We start from the raw sequence: 20844 nt of genomic DNA, 5'->3' as shown, positions 1-20844 counted from the left end.
GAACTCAGGCTCATTAATTTTTTAGCATCTCTGTAGCTAATGTACTATGCCGGTGCTTTCTTCAGGAGAAGGAAAGTACTTACTAAACATGCAGTACACATTTATAATGCTAATCTTAAGGAATTCTAATGTATTTAAATATTTCCCTCAATAGGTGCTTGGGAAGTTAAACAAACAGTAAAATAAATGGACAACATTAGCAGAAACATGTATTTTTGAAGAATGAGTCAGTTCCAGCTGGCTGTGGTATCTGCGCTGAGCTGTGATTAAGCTTTTGCTAGTGAAAAAGGGACAGTTTCAGGAACAGTAAGGCCAAAATCAACCCGCCTCCACCCATCTGCAAAGCCCTGAACTAGCATCTGACCCCAAATATGAACCTTATGCATTCTCCTAGAGGCTGGGCCCCTGAATTCTCTTGAAAAAAACACCAATGTGCTTTGTTTAGTGACTATAAATGCCAGTACGTGAAAAGCAGTCTTCTCTTCCCTATTGCTGTTCTGCTCAATTAATTAGAAGTTTTCTCGGTGTTGAGCCCCATGAGTTACATCTTTATGCACGACTTGCCTAAAGGTCAAAGAAATCTCTTTGCAGAGATGGCTTCGGGTGGAACAGCTGGAGGCCACAGGCTATCAGAAAGGTCCTCTGATAAAACCAGCTGAGCTAAAAGCTCTGACATCATTCATCCTACCTGCTCCAAAGGTAGCATTTGGAGCTACTGGGAAGCCTTGAACTCCCGGTTTCATGGCATATGACATTTTTTCTGAGCAGGTCTAAGGCAGCCTGAGGGCTGTTGCAGCTTTGGTGAAACTTACAGAGGGCAATGAAAGCACAGGGGAAGATGGCATGGGTGCAAGAAAAGACATTTTCAGCAAGTCACACCCTCTATTTTTGACTCTCATGTCAACAGGGAGGAAGAGAAATGCCACACGTGAGAGGTGCTAGCTATCAGGCCACTTTTAAACTGTGATAAATCCATGTCAATCTTTGCAAAATGAACAGGGTCACAAGAAGCAAGGGCCATGCCTGCCTAAGCAGCCCTCGGAGCCCTCCAGACACGACCATATAAGCACAGCATTTAAACCTGCTGTAGCTCTCACCGGCATCTTTCTTTTTAGTTAATCATATATTTTTGTACAAATAGGAGGATTCTATATTCACACAAGCATAGCAATTCTTTCACTTCTTAGCAATCACAGAAATGAGAGATGAAAAAAAAACAGTAGCTCATCTTGAATGACTTAATGCCAATACAGGATTACTGCCTATCATGTATTTCCTAATTCTTTCCTACCCCAAATGCCTGTAAGGATTGCAATTTAACTGTTTCTTTTAGAAGATTATTCTTATTGGACAGATACTGTTTTTCCTGATACTTGATGTAAGTTTTATTTCATCTCTTACGATGGTAAATCCTCACTTCTCTGTACAATCAAAATAATTCCCATTTGTCACTGGCATTTGGGCAGTACTTGGCCCTGGAGGAAATAAAGGCACCGTCTACAGCCATGCTGCTGGGAATGCTTGGTGAGGAACTCCCACAACAGCTTTTCTCCTCCCAGCATTCCTTGCAATATTTGAAATGAACATACTGTATAACACAGAACATTTTCCTCTAAGGTATTGGCATGAATTGGCCACAAAATAATACTGGATCCTGTCTGGCAGATGCTTGCTTGAGTGATGGTCTAGAACACAAAGTGACTTCAATCATCTAAGCCATTCCAGTTGAATGGCAATTTGAAGGTATCACGTACCTTGCCTCTCTACATGAGGCTGTAATCCCACTGAGAGATCCTGGCAGTGGTAAAAAGCACCGGAGTGTTTGGGGTTTTTTCACAGTGGAATTACAAGGTTCACTTATGGAGCTACCTGACTTTCAGTTCATAGAATCATGGAATCACAGAGTGGTTTGGGTTGGAAGGGACCTTAAATATCATCTAGATCCAACACCCTGCCATGAGCAGTGATGCCTTCCACCAGACCAGGTTGCTCATAGTTCTTAGTTTAAAACTAATCTTATCCTCTGATTAGCGTCTTATTTTCCACAATCTTATTATCTTCAAGCCAGAATCCTATGTTCTCTGTTTTAAAATCAATGGTAAGGCTCTATTCATACTTTCTTTAAGATCATTACAGACTTCTAATTATTCCTTTCAGACATGAGCTGCTTGCTTGCTTTTTCTGTTCCCCACCCCCCCACCCTGTCATGTGTTTCTCTATTAGAAGAGAAAACTTCCACTCGCCGCAACTCGTAATGGTTGTAAGTGGGACTGTGTGAGTATCCCTAGAATCAATTACAGAGGTAATGTATTAATGAGATTCCCTGATAGATTGCAAATTCCATTTGTAAAGAAGCAAAGTTGCTTATTCTAACCCCTGCTTACATATCTCCCCCGCCCCCTGTGACAGGAGATAGCCCATCTCTGAGTTACAATAGGGCGAGAGTGGGGATTGACTGCAGACTGCTTTAATGCCACTCTTAATGACAACTTGTGAAGATTAGGAAGTTGTCAGAATCAGATATCAGCAAAAGCTCCAGCTTGCTTTGTGAAGTCAGTCTGAATTAATTAATGGGTAGCTTTCCTTTGATATCGCTTTGATATTTGGCTGCAGCTGGATAAAAAACAAAGGAAGCTACATTTTGTTTACCACTGCTTAAGACTCTGTTTAGTTCAATGGTGTTGTGTTTTTTTTTCTTTTGCAGCTTTTTTAACTTCCCTGGCACAAGGCAATAGAGATAGGCTTGCACTAATAAATGGAGTTATGGTGGTGTGTTTTTCAGTGACTGCATCTCTCCACTCCTGGAGACACTCAGGCTACATTCTGGGAGCAAAGCCATTATTGATTTCATTAAAGCCGCGAGTGAAAAGATGGACTGTTCCAAAAGTAAGACAAACATTACCCTTGCCCACTCTGGTACTGCTTTTCCCATTAAAAGGTATTTAATGCTTTAATGGTATTTTCTGTTTCAGAGGGTGCTGTTCACGTGCTCCAGACACTGACAGCCTGAAACAAGCTCTGCAACCAGGGGTCTTCCTTCATTCTTCAGGGTGGGCATACACAGCCCATTTTAGTGTATCTAGAGGTTTTGGATGTTTACTACCACAATGGGATGAACATGTCTGTATCCCAAAGAGATGCTGCGCACCCAAATGAATCCTTGAGCACCTCTAGCAGCCCCAGCGACCCTGCTGGCAAGAGGAGAAGGGATGGCTCTGCACACCACAGGGGAAGAGCAGACAAAGAAGTGTCTCTTCCAACTAAGCTGATAAAGATGAGAATTTCTTCTGGAGAACAAGCAAAAAAAATCAATTATCTCTCTGGGTCTGCAAAGAGTATTTTTAATTAGGCAGCATATTAATTACCCAAAGTGTGTTATTAGAGCAGGAGACTCAATCAAGCCACCCAGTTTCACTGGTTTTCCAGGACATATTATGGGGTTTCTAATGACCACAAAGACGACAGAAGCTACGTTTTATCTCACCATGTATGTTGTCACATACAGCGGCACAGTGCATCTCAGCAGCGTGGTTCATTACCCGACTGAGATGGGAGAAAGCTAGCTAGGGATGCCTCAGCTTCCTGCACCACCATGGGAGTGCAAACACTGAACGAGACAACATCGCATCCCTTCGACAGCGATGCACAGAGCCACAGACCACACAGCAGAGGTATTTGAAAGAAGCTGCACAGCTCACAGGGTTGGACACAATGGCAGAAGGATGCTGAACAAACAATCTCTCTGTTATAAACATGCCAAGAAGCCCAGGCTCTTTAGTCATAACATAACTCAGATCCATGGGCGCCGAACATTGCTATCGAAGCAGGTAAATGGCATCCAAGGGCATCTCTAATGATGTTACTTCCTGATGCCTGAAACATTGTTTACGATTTGCCTTTCTAATTTCACTATTGTAGGAGTAGTCAGACAGCTAAGGAAGGCTCCCTGAACTAGTTTTTCATTACGAAGACAATTTTAATAGCTTGTGTCATGGTGCTAATGAGGCTGACTGAAGCACCTGTACTTTCTGTTCTGGATAACAGAAAACAGCTAACACCAGCAGGAGGATAAATAGCTGTTTAAGAGAGTGCCTGGGCTATTACCCTTAGCTAAGCATCCCCCCTAAATCTTGGTGAGCTTTGCAGTACTCTAGAGTACTCCAGTGAAGGCCTCTCAATTTTGTTCAGTTTTCCATTCTGAAGTGCACAGCAAAAGGTTCTCCAGTCAGTGATTTTTGGGTGCCCAGCTTGGAAGTGATATTCTGTGAACAGATCCTCCAGGCTTGCTGAGCAAGATGTTCTAAGTTGGAGTTTAAATTCTGGAGGCATTTTGCAAAGCGATGACCTGAACTGTCCGCAGTTAGGTAAAGCCATGCCACATACCAGAACAGTTTGACCTTTTGGGGATGGGCTTCAAATCAGGGCATTTTTCAGAGGCTGAGCAGGTATTACGTGTTACTTAGTTTCCATCCCAATATTATTATACTTCAAAGGTGTGCAAAACACATCCTGAACTACACCAAAGGGGGGGGGGGGGGGGGGGTAGCGGAAAAGCTAGCATGCACCTAACTGCATTTGCAGCTGGGCTAATGTGCTATCGCTTGTCAGCAGATCTGCTACACCAGGGAAAAACAACAGTCTGATAAAATATCTAGGATCTGAAAGAGCTCACTGGTGCCGGTACCCTGTGCAGCTCTGCACCTTCCTGACATACCCCGGGGATTCGGCTGGGGCATCACCCCCCACCCTGAGCAAGGCAGATGGAGGTTTAGCCTCCTTCTGCCAGTGAGTCAGGTCAATGGATCTTCCTGCACTTCCCTATTCTTGGAGAGTATCTCCCAAACATTTGAAGCTTTTCCAAATAATAAAAATACTTACTAGAGCATGGACTTCTATCCAGATTTCACAATTCTTGAGTCACTACCCTCAGTACAAGGCAACCAAGTGCTTTTACTTACTTTCTCTCAACCCCAAGAGAGTTTCGTATTTTCATACGCAGCAGAACAGCTTCAAGAGGAGGAATGGTGACCTCCAATCTCAACTAAACCCAGCAGTGAAGGCTCTGTTAGGTCAATTCAAGTTAAATCCTTACAACAAACAAGCCAGAGAGGGTATGAACTGCGTTCTCCTGCATGCCAAAAAGCTATCCTAATGATCAGGCTGCAGGGGAAGGTGAATCTGCCCTGCATCTTTCACTGAGAGAAAGAGACAACACAATTCTGAATTAAATGGTTTGCTCAATTAAGAGAAATCATTGTCACTTAGTTAATACTCCCCTCTCCCTCTGCCTGCATAACACCCATCGCTCTGCCACTAAGCTGCGAGTTCAGCTACTTCCAGGGATTTCACTGGGCTCCTAAGTCACTTTTTACTGCTTTACAAATTCAGGGCTAGTAATCCATTCTGTGTTTCACAGTAATGGTGGATATGAGCCCAATCTTTCCGCTAAGGAACCTGAATTTAGGGCAAATATTGATTTTTCATTTAAGTGGCAATGTCGGTTCAACTTTTTTTAAGGGCCAGAGGTGGAAGTGGTGCATTTGCATAATAAAAAAATAACTTCTAAGCTGGACAAAATGTATCATTAAGTGGTTCAATATGCATAATATTTTAAAGGAAGAAATGGGCCAGATTCACTTTCTCAACATCATTCAATGTCTTATAGCTCAGTTCCTAGGAATAGGCACTCCTTGGGAATTCTCCACTTTCCCAGCTGGTTATGTTCATCATTCAAACATTTCTAAACTTCTTGGATCCTTCATTAAACAGCATTTGGCCATGCTATATGGGTACTGAATTAGTTTAATTTGTCATCATAAATCAATCACTCCAATCCCTTAACTAACTTAATTGCTCTTTGAATTCCCTTTGTTTTGTCAAAATCTCTCGAAATCACTGATATTTCATATTCAGGCTATTATTCAAGTCATATTGGATGATTACCTTTTTATTACAGGTAATTTTTACATAATATTCATATGGTACTGACAACTCATAAAGCCTAAAGCAGAGGAGAGAACTGGATATTAAAACGCTCCTCCAGAAAGGAGCGTGCCAGGATATTCATTAGAAATGAGGTCACGATGTAAAGTGAAAATCAGAAATATATTTGGTTTTTTCCTTCTTGTTGGACAAACGGTATTTTATCAGAAAGTGAACATGGACTCACAGTAAGTCAGATTATTCTGAAGGTTAAATAACCTGCTAAACCGATTCAGCACATGGCCGAGATTTCCCTCCCACGTTACAACCCCTTAAGCCCCGTGCCCCCAGACGGGCCATGGCGCTGCCTTGCCGATACCTCTGATACCGACCCTGTGGCATGTAGCAAGACCAAGTGTCTTTCACACTCAACGCCAAGCCTGAGTCGGTCTGGGGGGGTGAGGGGAAGTCCCCAAGTGGACTGGCATCGTGCTGACGATTGTCCCCCTGGGGTAGGGAAGAATGAGCCCTACCATGAACAGGCATCAAAAGAGAAGAATGATGCAAGTTCCTCTTTAAAAATCAGTTTTGCAAATTGTACACCACTAAATGGACCCTGAGGTTTCCTTACAGCCAGCACAGAACATTTAGGGAAAAGTTCCCCCTAAGACAGTCCTGTTTCCCTACCATGTAAGCGGCACTTAATAAAACCAGTAGTGATTCTTATAATGTAAAAACTGAAAAATCTTTCCCTCGACAACACGTGGCAAAATGTAGAAGCCATTAATATTTTACAAGACAATTAGATCCTACAAACTCCACCTTGGTGTTAAAATTTTAAGAGCTTTCTCAAAACTGTATTCCTCCATTGTTAAACCCTTAATTAAATTCATACGGCTCATGTCCTATTTTCATGCCAGAACTCCAATACAAAGGGTTTACTGCTACGTGGAATATATATATATATCCCACTTGAAATAAGAACCACGTAAACTATTAGTTTGTTAAAAGCATAGGAGTAAATCAGAGTGGGCTGTAAATTATTTTCTGAGATAACCTTAGCTATGAGGCTATATGCAAAAATATACATAGAGGCAACAAATAACTGTTGCCATGTCAGATCAATCTAACTTATAATACAGAACAGACTCCAAAGAGGTTTAGGTGTAGATTTTACAAATGGATTCCCATCGATTCTTGACTTCAAATAGCTTCTGCAGGAGATTAGAGGTGTATTTCTTCAACTATTGGGCTCCAAGAATCCACCCAGCTTATAGTGCTCTTACCTACTTGGACTTAACTCTGGCCAGGAAGTCCTACCAGACTCACTAGTTAGCAAAACAAAGCCCATCTGGGTTTTAAAGTAATGCATGTTAAATGACAACAAACAAAAAATGCCAGTGCCACAAAGGCAGCCAAAGCGGTCCCTGCACACAGCTCTTCAAAGTTTGCCCTCTATACAGAAGCCAATTTTCGCTAAGCAGCAAACTAGAGCATGGGGGGACTAAGATTATTACATCTAACTGAAGGTACAGAATAAATTTATATGGGTGGAATTTATTGGATTTTTTTGTTTAGGGAATAGAAGTTAAACACCTCTAACAAAGCCATAAGATTCTTAATGAAGATGAGACTAGTTAAGGCCTCAGTTCTACATCTCATCCCAAAGAAGCACACTTCTAACGTCATTATTACATTCAAATTAGGTTTTCCCTTTTCTCCCTTCTGCCTTTTAAAACCAAATTGAAACAAACGTTCCAAGAAAACCTGACTGTAAGTTGAATAATACAAACCACATCCCTCTGAGCTAGGATATGAGCAATGTGCTTGCATGTTATATTTGAAAAGGTGCATCTGGAAATTCATGTTGTTAATTTTCAAGAAAAAAAAACAACTACGTGTGATGCCAGCACCAAGTAAACAGAATAGAACTGCCCCGATTTTGTTAATGTGTATCATATATATCAATATGTCTGTATTTCTCAAACACTGTATATCTTCTCTGCCTAGGAGCAATCCTACTGTAACAAGTGATATCTGAACAAATTTTTGGGGAAAGATAAAAACTCCATTATATGACATGAAATATTATGACTAAGAGAGAGATTATACTAATCATGAATAAAAAGACAATGTTTGATCCTACTTATACTGAAAGTTTTCAATTATTTTTTTTTTTTAAATCTTTAAAATGAATTTTATCCTCAGGAAAATGATTAAAACCAGAAAAGCCTTGAGGTGTCAGATGGTGACATGTTTTTCTTCTTTATCTTTCTTTTTTTGTTGTTGTTGCTGTGAAAAAAAAATCTGAGAGAATACAGCAAAGTGCATCATTAACTTCTTATTAATTTTATAATACAAAGGCAATTCCATTAAAATAGTGGTGCTGCAACTTTAAATTACAGAACTAGCTTGGTATTTAATGAGAGATTTAGCACAGCGGGGTTTCTGTTAAATTAAGTTGTGCCTTCACATCACAGTGGGAAAACAGGTGTATATTGGTTTAGAATTATGGAAATGTTGACTAATTCCAAGGCTTGTAATCAAACAGCAAGGCACCCTGCAATATTTTCTTCCAAGATTCTGCATTAATCATTTCTGTCTGGTCTTATTTTCTTCATGTCCACTAAAAGGGTGCAGGCTCAAAGGAGCAGATAAAGCGCTAGTGTTTTCATGTCTCTCTTAAGGATGAGGTTCACACAAAAAATAGATACAGAAACAGGCTGCAGGCTTAGCTCCTACCTAAATTAAACTGACTGTGCAGTCTTGGAATGGGGATAAATGTCACACCAAACCCCTCAATTTTTTGGCTTCACCAGTGCCCATCCAAACCCTGCTTGCCAACTCATGCGGAGTAGGTCTGCGTTTAAGAAATGAATAGAGTAAGCCCCAAAATAACCTGGCCCCTATCACTTAATGGACATAGAGGCATTCTCTCCCACGCTTCTGCAGCAGCACGGGTTGTACCTGCACACAGGCAAAATGCAGGTGAGGTCCAGCCCCCGCAGCATCCCTGCAGCCCCTGTGCCTGCATCTGCCATCACTCCCTACCTTACACTAACACATCACCTGCCTTTGCTTTCTTATTTTCTTCCTGGGTTATTTAAGGGTGCCTCTTACCTGACGCACGGTGGTATTACACTAACAGTGGAAGGCACAGGTTCTTTTGTTTCCAGAAGACACCTTACCACCGAACCTCCTCCACACCGTATCTCATTTACTGGAGCCAGATTGATACTTGGTGCCCAAATGAACCTGATCCAAATCCACCCCATGCTGTAACCCTGCCAGCAGAGTGCTTCTATTTGCTCTGAGACTGTTTCACACACAGACCTACCTGCTACCCATTCCTGCTCCTTAGGTGAAAGCTGCTTAGCGGGCAAGGGCTAACAACATGGAAATTGCAAAAATTCGTATAAGGAGAATCCTGCTAACGTGAAGTGCTTTCAGCACATGTGCCACAACTTTAAAACATGCTTAAAGGAAGTTATTTTGGGATAGCACAGATGCAGTGTAACTGTATCACCATATAGGCTGAACGTCAGCCTATGGCACGTGCAAAATACACATTCTGCTATATAATAAGTGCTGAATCACTCTCAAAGAGAAGTAACGGGTCTGCATTCGAGTCGCTCCTCTTTACTAGAGGTGTCTCTTTTAAGAAGTAGGTATAACTACTTACCTCAAAGTAAAATCTTAACATCTCTGGCAGCATCAGGTATATCTTAAAGCCCAGGCCCCAGAGTCACAGGAATGTAATTGTCATATTTCCTTAAAAGTTTGCAACCTCAGAGTCAGGGCAGAAAAACAGTTTTAAAAAAAAGATCCGTTTTAAATGGCAAAGAGCTAGAGAAAGCACTAGAAAAAAAATATCTTTCTGAGCTTTAGTAAAAAAATAATCAAAAGGTACAGTAGTCGCTTTAACTGCTGCATGCTCGTTAGCTGTACAAAAGCAGAGGAGAAAATGATGCCCTGCTCAAGCAAGATGCGACGCAGAGCTGAGCCAGGTTTGCCGCCTGTACATGAGGAAGTCGGGGAGGGAGCCTGCCTCCCCCCCCGCCCCGAGTCACTCGCTGGGATAACTAAGGTCTTTCAAAACAGCAGCCAGCTCATGGGGCTCAGGGAAGAATAGAGGAGCAAACAAAAGGACCCTCCCAGCTTCTTGCGGGAGTGATGTATAGATCTTGTGATAGAGCTTCAGTGTAGGGTCCCACACCCTACCTGGCCCCAGGGATGCTAGCTGGGCAGCATCCTGCTCCAGCGGCTCGGAACCACCCGCTCTGGAGTGTCCATCCTACCCAGCCCATCAGCATAGCCATTTGACTCCAGGTATGTTGGAGAGCATTCACACAAGTTGGGTTCAGTGCAACATTAGCTGAATTGGGTTAGCAAGCATTCCTCCAAGGGCTCAGCATCTGCTGGCACTGGGGACGGGAACCAACAACTGGGGCTGCAGAGCCAGAGGATGCTGAGCTTCAGCCTGAGCTCTGAAGGGATCTCAACGGGAATCATCTCTCAGAGCCTTCCTTTCTCTCTGAGGGTGGCACAGCCATCCTCTAAACCTCCAAAAGCTCAGCCTGCCACTGTGAGGCTTGTAAGGTCCCTTGCAAAGGCTCATTGCTGCAAAGCATCCCTTGAAGTGCCACAAATTTTCTTTTATTTTCTCACAGCTGGCCTACATCTGCAGATTTCCTACCACCGCTTTCAGCATTTTTACTTGCAAATGACAGAGGACTCCCATTTTACCGTGGCGAATTAGCAGGACTCACAGGTCCAACACACTTCTCTACGCTGCTCATTTCACTGACAGGTGAGGTGGCTTTCCTAACAGGAGTTGCATAAAGCGAACTGGCCAGATGTGAGTTTTTCAAACACAGTGTCCAATTTCACATACAGCCCGCAGGAACTAAAGGAGATTCTGGCCATATAACTGTCAGTCCAGTCACTGTTCTATTTATTTATACAGTGCTGTATACGTTTATTTCTTTTTGTGTCTGTAAGCATACACTCCAACACTTCCCCTACATCAAGAGGGAATATACCTCCATCCTTGATATTTTCCCTTTCCCATCCCCAAAGTATTTGGCTACATTCAGCAGAAGAAATGACAACATTAGAACAAGCTTCCTGAGTGAAGCCATGCAATTACCAGCGATATACTCCTCTCTGGCCCTGTAACTTAAATCTGTCATACCGGATGATAACGCAAGCTACAGCTTGTACAACCTAACCACAACCATTTCAGCCAGCGGTGGAAGGTATCAGTGAGAACACACTTTTGAGGTGAGGTGGTGGCAGGGAACAGGGTGACACTGTGCAAGTAGCTACACGGTACCACGTTCTGCGGTACCCTGACGCACAGCCACCACACCAAAGCAGTCAGGTGGTTTAGAAATCATGTGGATAAAGGCTGCGGTTAACGAAGTTGGCTGTAGTTTGTCTTTGCCTCTTTTCTCCCTTTTCAAACTAGAAGTCCCAGTGGTGCAGCCTCTTTCTGCCATATGGTTCCCCCCCCCCCCCCCCGCCCCCGACCCTCCCTCCCCCTTATAATAATAAAAAAATTGAATCTACATTGCACTTCAGTAACTGCCTCTGGTCAGCAGGAATCAGCACCATTGCCAGCCAAGGGACTTCATACAGAAAGAGCCTTTTGAGATGATGCCATTGCTACAGGACTGGCACTGTTACAGGACAGACCATCAGGTTAGCCACCCTCCCTCGAAGGGACCAAGGTCATTTGGGGTACCAAGCAGCATTTTGAGCAAAAGGGCTATTTTACTGGCGATAAAATAATTAGGATCAAAAAGTAAATGTACTCACCCCAGGTAAAGTTTTAATATTGTGCAGTGCATTCTGTGCCTCAAGAGCAGCTTTTCTTGTATAAAATGTTACGAAACAACAACCTATAGAGAGAAATGAAAAGCTTTCAGAAATTAGTGAGTATGATTTCTGAGAGTACAATAGGGAGGGAGAAAAAACAGTGGTTGAACAACATATTATGAAAGCTGGAAATGTGAATTATCATGAGGCTGCCTGAATGACATGAATAAAAGAAAGCTTGTATGGTTTAAAATAAAGAGTCACCGCTGTGCATTGCATCTATAGCACACCTACGTTGTTAGTGAACTGTAATCACTTAGAAATTAAGTTAACCAAAATCCAATTGGCTTTGTACAGTGTAAATAAGGTTATATTTTCTGAAGGCTCCCCATTATACTTTGAATATAAGCAGCGTGGCAAGCTCAGGCAGAAGGAATTTATTGTTGCATTCCAGGCGAAAAATCGGGTTAAAGCAGGACCTTATTTAAAGGGTCTTGCATGTAAGAGCTACGGTTTGTTCCCCCCTATTTGTAACCAGGTAGGACTGGACGTAGGACACTTATCTCAGTTGCAAAAATGAAAAATAAGTGACAGGAGAATTTGCCACTGTGGGATAGTGGAGGCTGCTGATGGCTGCCAGCATTAAGTGAGGCTCTGTTCACCCTGCGCCTGCCTACCCTTCAGTAAAGCAGATGGTTTTAGTTGCCTTCATCCTATGATTTTGCCTTTGGCAGCATGGTCCAAATGGGTGGTCTGTGGGACCAAACATGTTGCTGCCACTTTCTCCGTGGCAAACATTTAAAGTAATTCTTCCCACAGCGCACACAACCCAGGCTGCTCCACACCAGCCCCAGGGTGAGGTCAGAGCTCATAGGTAGATCCTTAGGGAAAAGCTAGAACATGAGAGGCACGGGAAAAAGCAACAAGGACCAGGATCTGACTTGCTACAATCTGTAATGTCCCACAGCAACAAAGTCTGCTCCTAGGCACGTGTGGGGCACTTGTGAGAGCTTGCTGCAGGAGGATCTTGCGTCCATATTGCAGGGGATGCTCAACACACTATCCCAGCTTGTGACCTTAATTCTGCTTCCAGTGGGCGGGAAACCACTCTGACAGCATCGCTTGCATGTTTCTGTGAATTACATAAGATTTCAGGTATATGCACAGGAAAATTCCCACTTAAACAGCTCCCACCCAGCACAGTTAATCACTGATGCAGGAGCACCCTTAGAGACTGATCTGTTGCTGCTCTGTCCATAGGGGAAATGCGGTGGGGCAGAACGCAGCCCTTGTCCCATGGACATGGGCAGCCCCTGGTTTGGAGCCGTGTCACGTTAAGAAGAGACCCCAAAACTCCTATAGAGCTCTGTGGCTGCAGACGGGGTGCTCAGTGACCCAGCTGCTCTGGGGAGAGCAAAAACGTGCTGGGCAATGATGGCTGGGAGGCAGAAGCAGCTACTGGAATAAAAATCTACTTCATATCAAACAAGATGATGTAGATTTTACTGAAGAATCACAAACCAATTGTATTGTATTAATCCCAGAGATTTGTTACAATCCTGGAGAAAGTTAAAACCAAAGGATACATAGAAGAAACTCCAGTTCTTGAGCCTCAGTGTTCCGCTGGAGCACGACACAGATAAAATAATCTGTCCTCTGGGCAGTAAGCAAAGGTGTTGCTTGCATCAGCTCCCTAATGTTGACCAAGGTGACGCACCACATCCCACCTGACCTGCCCTCTTTTGCTCAACCTTGCAGCATCCCCGTAACAGCACAGGAGACCCAGGAGGAAGCGCGCAGAGAAGAACACAGCTAAAGAACGCTTTAAGTAACTGTGTGGCGGTGGCCCACGCAGGCAACACAACACGTAGGCAGGCAGGTAATGAGGACTTAATGCAGTTTGGAGGAACATTTTTCATACCGCCAACAGGTTCCTTAAAATTTCACAGTTTACAATAGAGATGGTTTAATAATGATATCAGTGAACTGAACACTGTCCGGCAGGGATGAGCACTACAGACAGCCGCAGCCTGTGAAAGGTCTGTGCTTCCTGTGAGTGTTTCTAAACCTTCTACTCCACTGGCAAATTCTCCACATGTAATTTTACTCCAGAATGGAAATGGGAAACAGATCGGAGTTTGTGATATTTATTAGTGTGACTTTGAGACAACATTGTGACATTTTTCTATCCTGCCAGCCAGCTCCAATGTCTGTCTTCTATTGTTTCTTAATTTGATTTATTAGCTTGTTAATAAAAAGCTTTTTAGCCAGGAGAGAGGATTCAGTGGGGAAAATATCAAACAGTACTCATGACTTTGCAATTGTCGTATCTTTTACCATGGGTCCAAACAGTTTCATTTTTTTATTTCAGCTCTGTGGGTTTATTCCGATAAGGAGAAGTTTGAAATCTATTGGTTTATCATTCTTGGCACTACTTGAAAGAACCACACTTGAAAGATGAATATACTGTGAAATACCCTTTAACTAGTCATTTTTGGGAAGTAACAATGCAGGAGAGAAAAATGTCTCTATGAATGAGGTCTGGGAGAAGACAGTAGCTTAATGGGAGCTGTGCAGATGTCTCCGCCAGGTCATCAGACCTTGACAAAAATGGAGACTTTTAAGCTCACAGACCAACACATCTGAAAATGCACACATATAAAATCTTTCTCTGGACTCATTTTACTTGCATCTTCTTGGGGGAGGGGGGGCAGCGGGACCCAAACAAAACAAACCAAACCACACAAAAACCCCAAAAAACACCCCACAACGAAACAAGAGACGGTTTGCTGTGGTCTGAGGAGACCACAGGCACCAGTTGTGGACACCTGATTCTGTAGCTATCTGCTAAAGCAGTCAGGGCTGGAGTGAAAAAGAAAATAAAAAAATACAGAAGAACAGAAAAGGCAGAAGTGCACACAGTCCTGAAGAAAACACTCCAGCTCAGCCTATGGACTTCCCAGATGTGCCCGCTGCCAAGTTATGCAAACCGCTGGCTTTGAAGATGCCTCCAGTGTAAAATCCCTTTGGCTCAGTACTACATCCCATAAGAGAAAGAACCAAATTCAGTCCTTTCTACAGAAATATTGGAAGGGAAGATGCCTGTGTAAGAGGACAGGGCTAATCTGTGTTTTAGGACTGGTAGCTGGCCCCTGCTGAAAGACAACTAGGAAACTACTTTTCTTCCTCCATTTTCCCAGAGAACATAATATTGCTGAAGACAAATCAGTGACTCCGCTGGAAAAGAAAATGTACATTTCCTACTGAGAGATAAGAAAAAAATAAAAAACACAACCAACCTAACCCTCCTCTCCCCAGCCCCCTGCACACATAATTTTGGCTTCATCACCAACGAACTCGACAGCAGCTCAAACCACAACTAAACTTTTCTGACATCTAAATAACTCAAAGCCTGACAGTGATAACCTTCTCCTCTCCTAGTCAGGACAACTTAAAAGCTGAATTGGTGTGTGGACACGGTTCTGCCGATCCTCAACAGCCTGAAATACAGCCCAGTTTAATTCCACATGCGTTAGCATCTTCTCGACCAAAGGAACAGGAGCTTGTGCTCCCAGTCAGTGCCTCCAATGCAGCAAAGCTCCTGTGTTTTGCTAAGTTGGTTGTGCTCTACTTGGAACGTATATTTACTACTGCGTAAGACATCTCTTCTTTGTACCTAGAAAAAATACTGAATGAATCATGCGGATCCCTCCAGTCCCTTAAGGACATCAGCAACAACCTCATGGCTATCCTGCCAGATGCTTGAACAGACTGAATAAAACCTGCCACCCCGTGCTGCACAGCGTCTAACAGCAACAAATGGGATGCCTGAGAAACAAAGGCAGAACCAGCCCTACCTCTCAGAGCATCTGACGAGAAAACGCTGCAGTGTGTACACTACAATGCTCAACTTCAACAGCTCATTAAAAAAAAAGGGAAAAGATCTCTTATTTCAGCTTGTTTTCTCTCCCTCCCCCCCCCCCCCCCCCCCCCGCCCTTTTTCTTTTTTTCAAAGGAAATTTAGTGCCAGAAAAAGACCTCAAGGTCCTAGCCATTGGGAGAGAGTTGACACATTCAATTCTCCATGACACATTCAATTCACAAGCCCCTGCTCAAGCTGCCAAAGGCACCAATTAGCACCAGTGGTGGAGATTTTATTTATTTAATTTCCACAGAAACCTGCTTAGCGAGACATCAACAGGGGCAAACAGCTTTGCATATGGCTACAAACAGCTCTATGTGAGTCACTGTCAAAGATGGCAGCAATGGATTACATGGGGATCATAAAGCCACAGCTGCACTACAGCGATCATTTAGAATTTAGGGATGGTCCCAAATAAGAGCAAATGGTGAGGACCTCACCCCACTGCACCCATGAACTTCTGCTGGCAGCGAACCTGGGTTTCTGGAGGGCGTTTGTGCGCATTGCGGAGTTACAACGAATTGCAGAGTTTTCACTGTGAAACTTCAAAAAATGCCATTCCTCTTATGAGCCAGCGGGTATTTTCCTAAGACCTGTGAGAAGTCCTGCAACGGGATTTCTCTCCGGTGCAACTTCTGCTCTACGACTCAAATTAGCTACGTGTGAAACCCTGGCCCCCACCCACCCAGATGAGCAGACGTGGCTTTGTTAGGCTGTAAGACACAGCCACACGGCATCACAAGGAGCTCCATGGTGTCGTTATTTTTATCACATTCTCCAAATTCAAACACAGACTAATTATTCCGTGCGAGATGTTTACTTTCCTAATTTTGAACCACTAACAAAAGGAAGCTCTTTTCCACTTGGAGATGTGGCTTACACAGTCCTGGCTGGCATTTAACAGCACTGGGATCTGTGTAAGAGGCTTTAATCTCTCAGCCAGGATTTCATGCTTGAATGAATACGGCAACCTCCATCTTGCTTCGGGTATGAAAAAGTCTCTTACAGCTCCCTAAACCAAATATGTGATTCCTAGGTTAAAGTTTCCAGGAGTTACACATGTGCATCGATATGAGAAAATAACCCTTGAATGCGGGCAGGAATGAAACCACATTGTTTTGCAAGATGTCTAAGGGTTTGATTTGCATGAAGTAAAGTATGTTCAAGTTTCTCAGGCCTGAGAAATTAACTTTTGGGAATTAAAAGATAAAAGATAGAGGAGAACACACACACACACACACACACACACCCCTCATTCATCTGTCTGATTTATGAGTTTCTATAGTTTTCAACTGTCAAAATTTGTTAGTTTGGATCTCTCCTGCGTTGTGCATATTATCACCTGCTGCCAGTATGTGAACCCTAACCATAGGGTATAGAAATACAAGAGCTTATCAGTGCGCCTGCAAAGCCTGCAACAACTTAAAAGTATGAAATTTGCTTTACCTTCTAGACTAATAAAATAAACACTTCAAAACAGCTATAATGATTATCTGATGATTGAACTCTGTATTCTTTTAGCGAGTAATGGAATCCTGGCAGACAAATTCAATTCAAAATACATTCACATTCAGGACATCAACAAAGTCATCATGTTGTGAATTGAAAATTCCTTTAAAGGCTCCGTTTGAATTCTAAGGGGCTGACAGATCAAGGGACTGAAGGCACTGGAAGGCTAAATGACTGAAGTCCTGCTATGTTTCTTTCTTTCTGTGAATGAAGCTCACTTTTGTGTGTGCATTTGCAAGCAGAACAGGTGCTGGCTTCATACAAGCTCGGAATCTCAATGGGGACAGTAGCTTCTTGTCAATCCAGCGCAGTTCAAGCTAGTTTAAATTAAGGGGGATTTCTTTTTCTTTTTTTTCCCCCCTTCCAAATGTTCCTCTCCTGATTTCCACATTCACTCTTCCACTAGCAAAATTTAAACATTACACTGCGATTTAAGAGCGCTGCCTTTTCAGAGTCTCTTGCATTCCAGCTGTTCACCGGAATGCTGAAAGATTTGCTCCATAAATCACAAACAGCTGCCCGAACAGTGTGATTTGCAACCAAACCCACCATGACTTACACCGTCATTTTCCAAAAGGCAATGGAGACATCAGAAATTCTCCTCCAGTAAAGCCACTGAAAAGACCTATTGCTACAGGAGTTCAGGTGCATGGTTGAGCAACAAGCTTTTCCACATTTGTTCAATTTGTTGTGGTGAAATGGGAACCTTATCTGGCGTTTCTTCTGTATTACAGATTTTAGTGCAATAGCTAACCTGCATGGAAGACACCAGTTTAGCACTGGGAGAGGTTTTTCATAGCTTAGAGATTTTGGTTGGGTGACTCCACACAGAAACAGATAAAGACCTGAAGTGCCTGAAGAGCAAATACAGACAATCCTGACAATGAAAGCAAACGTTTCCAGAAACAAAAATCCCACTATTTCTGTAATTCTGCTGAACAAAGAAAGAAGGTGGCTGAGGCAGGGATGCATTTTGATTCCTACCTGCACCATCCTCTTGCTCTGTTGTATACGGAGTCACTCGAGAATACGAAGGCAATGATTCACTCCTGAAGCAATCCCTGACAGAATTGCCTTATACTGCAGAAATCAACCTTTAACGATGCCGCCTCCCAATTAGCTCAGGTTTGCTAATAGTTTGATATAATTGGCACCCTGATGGAAACCGTATTACCAATCCTGTCACCAGCCAGGAAACCGCATTGCCACGCTAATGACAGCACATATTATAGCAATGCCACTTCTAATATTAATATGTTAGCTGAATGTAGGCAGGGGCTCACATGCGAGAAGGATTCACAACTGGGACGTGCCAAATTCCACCCTGTGCTCTATTTTTCCTCCCGGTTGTAACACCCAGGGTGGCAACACACCAGCTCCAGCGTGCCCCAAACCGCCCCGATCGCATTAAAGCACAAATGCTCCAGGCCAGTAACAGCCCCGTAAATGGCCGGTGAAAAATGATCCCATGGAGCTCAATTTTTTCTCTCCATGCCTTGCAAGTTATGACGGCCTTTCTGTTAATTGGCCACAAGTCCTAGTTTGCTGTCAGCCTTCAGCTGCACCGGGGAGCTCTTTTGGAGGAGTCGCACTCTGTCATTCCTGTACCCTTGTGAATACGAATGCTCTCTATAAATGTCCTCTGCCTACAAAATGGAAGTGTGGGTTTTTTTTCCCTTCCCTTTTTTTTTTTTTTTTTTTTTCTTCTTTCTTTTTGACCTAGATTAAATCTGCTGCATTTTCAAGCCTTTTGGGAAAGCAACTAAGAACTAATACGCACCGGTTCATGTGCCACAACACTTCCCTACCCATTATTATGTAAATCTTGACTAAAGTGCGACACAGATAGAAAAGATATCAAGGGCAAAATTGCCAGAATCTGCTTTTCTTGCTTTCTGAATAAGCCACTTATATTAAACAGTTTAAAATGGCTAATAGCTGTAAAAGTATCTGAAGAATTTCAATGTATATTTTTTCATATAGGACAATGACAGTTTCTGCAGATTCCTGCACTCTCCTGCTGACTGCATAATGACCGGGAAGCGAATGGCCGGCACGCTGGCACTCTCTGGATTACTTTTCAAGAAAGGAACCAACTTCCACATTTGCTGCTTGGCAATACTCATTCGATATTTGCACTAGATGGTCATAAAGGAGGGAAAAAAAGCAGATGCAGAATTAGATTACCTACGTGGTGGCAGGGTAAATAAATACATAGAAATCAGGTTTATAGCACTGAGGTAATTTCATGTCATTATTAATTAATCTGTCCCTAAAGGAGCCATTGCTGCACACTGGGAGGTAAGCTGAGCTGTAATGGTCTGGGCTGACTAGTGGATGAGAGACGCCCAAACAAACGCAGAAAATGCTGTGGAGATAGAGGTGAGCAGTCGGTGGCATTGGACCCACACGTCAGCACTGCACCAACACCCCGATCTGTGGGTCGATGGAAACACCACTGGCCTGGCCTGGGATGTTCCTCCTCTGCTAGCCCCTTGTGTAAGTCCCTTGAGAGAGGCATTGCTTTCCCAGCCCTGCGAGACGGAAGGCTCTCAGTCAACAAACGCCAGCGAGAAAAACAAAGCAGCTGCTCAGTGCCTCTTGTTGACTTCATGTTTGGTCCATTCACATTTCTAGATCTCAGGGGTAGGTTGGGATCTTATACATCAGTCCATACAGCTTACAATAAAACCTGCGTGTCAGAGCTTTTGGGAAAAAAGATCTCAAGGGGAGAGGGTGGGGAGATGCTGTTCCAGCCTCTAGCTCTAAAGAGTCTCCACTGGGAAGTCACTGTACTTCCTGCCTGTAAAATATAGAAAATGATATACTCAAAATATAGACAAAACAAGAAACATTTTTCTTAATTGGAAATAATTCTAAACAAGGCCTGTCACTATGTATATACATTGCACCCTAAAGCAATATTGAATTTGGGGGGGACATCTAAATGAAAATACAAAACAAATAATCACTTATTTCTTATGCTGCCTTCTCGTTTCCCCCTTACCTTTTCTTTTCTTCTTTTCGTTCTTACTCTTGCACTAATTCTCTTTAATCTTTAAATCACTTTCTCCTCCCCTCAGACAAATCCCTACACTTTTCTTCCTAGCAGATGGCCATTGCTTCCTTTTTCCTTGACCAGGTAACAATGCCTGATTTAAGTTTATTGGCTTTGAAATGAATTAACATGTCATCTGTGCAAGTTAACTCCGAACTTTGACCATGTGCTAAACACATCTTTGGATATAGTAGAGAAAGAGGGTTCAGAGAACAGATTCTAAAAAAAATGGAAATGAAAAATTAAGATGTGCTCCCTTATTAATCCATTCTTACAGCTGAAAACTGCTGTGACACTGTATTTCAATTCAGAAAGACTCTACAAAGATCGTGTTTACATAAATTAATGCAGGCAGGGAGACATCTTTCCCTAATGACATTTCAAAAGCCCTACAGTCTCCAACCCTGACACTCACCAGTAGCAAATGCAACTTCCTAGGCACACACATCTTATAGTCCTGGATTTCCTTCTGTGTTTTCTCTCACTTGAATGCCTGAGAAAGATCACTAAAGACTGGTTTTCCCTGATAACACTTCCAGATCACTGCTCTGATGAAATCTCTAATTGCACTGCGACTCCTGAGGAACCACTCAAATCGTACTTCAACTAGGAG

The 20844-nt window shown here is 43.0% G+C and overlaps 1 protein-coding gene across 12 annotated transcripts in view; it reads right to left on the bottom strand.

The window, feature by feature from the left end:
• Positions 1 to 20844, bottom strand: part of CELF2 (CUGBP Elav-like family member 2) — a 376863-nt gene that overhangs the window by 87820 nt on the left and 268199 nt on the right. For all 12 annotated transcript variants that reach the window (XM_080392046.1, XM_080392047.1, XM_080392051.1 and 9 more), the window contains one exon: positions 11743 to 11825. In XM_080392046.1, coding sequence (XP_080248172.1) covers positions 11743 to 11825 — 83 coding nt within the window. The remainder of the gene's footprint in view (positions 1 to 11742; positions 11826 to 20844) is intronic.

The sequence above is a fragment of the Falco punctatus genome (assembly GCF_963210335.1).
Source record: "Falco punctatus genome assembly, chromosome: 6".
Lineage (NCBI taxonomy): Eukaryota > Metazoa > Chordata > Aves > Falconiformes > Falconidae > Falco > Falco punctatus.
The sequence above is the reverse complement of the archived record's forward strand: the minus strand, read 5'-3'. Positions and strand labels throughout refer to the sequence as shown.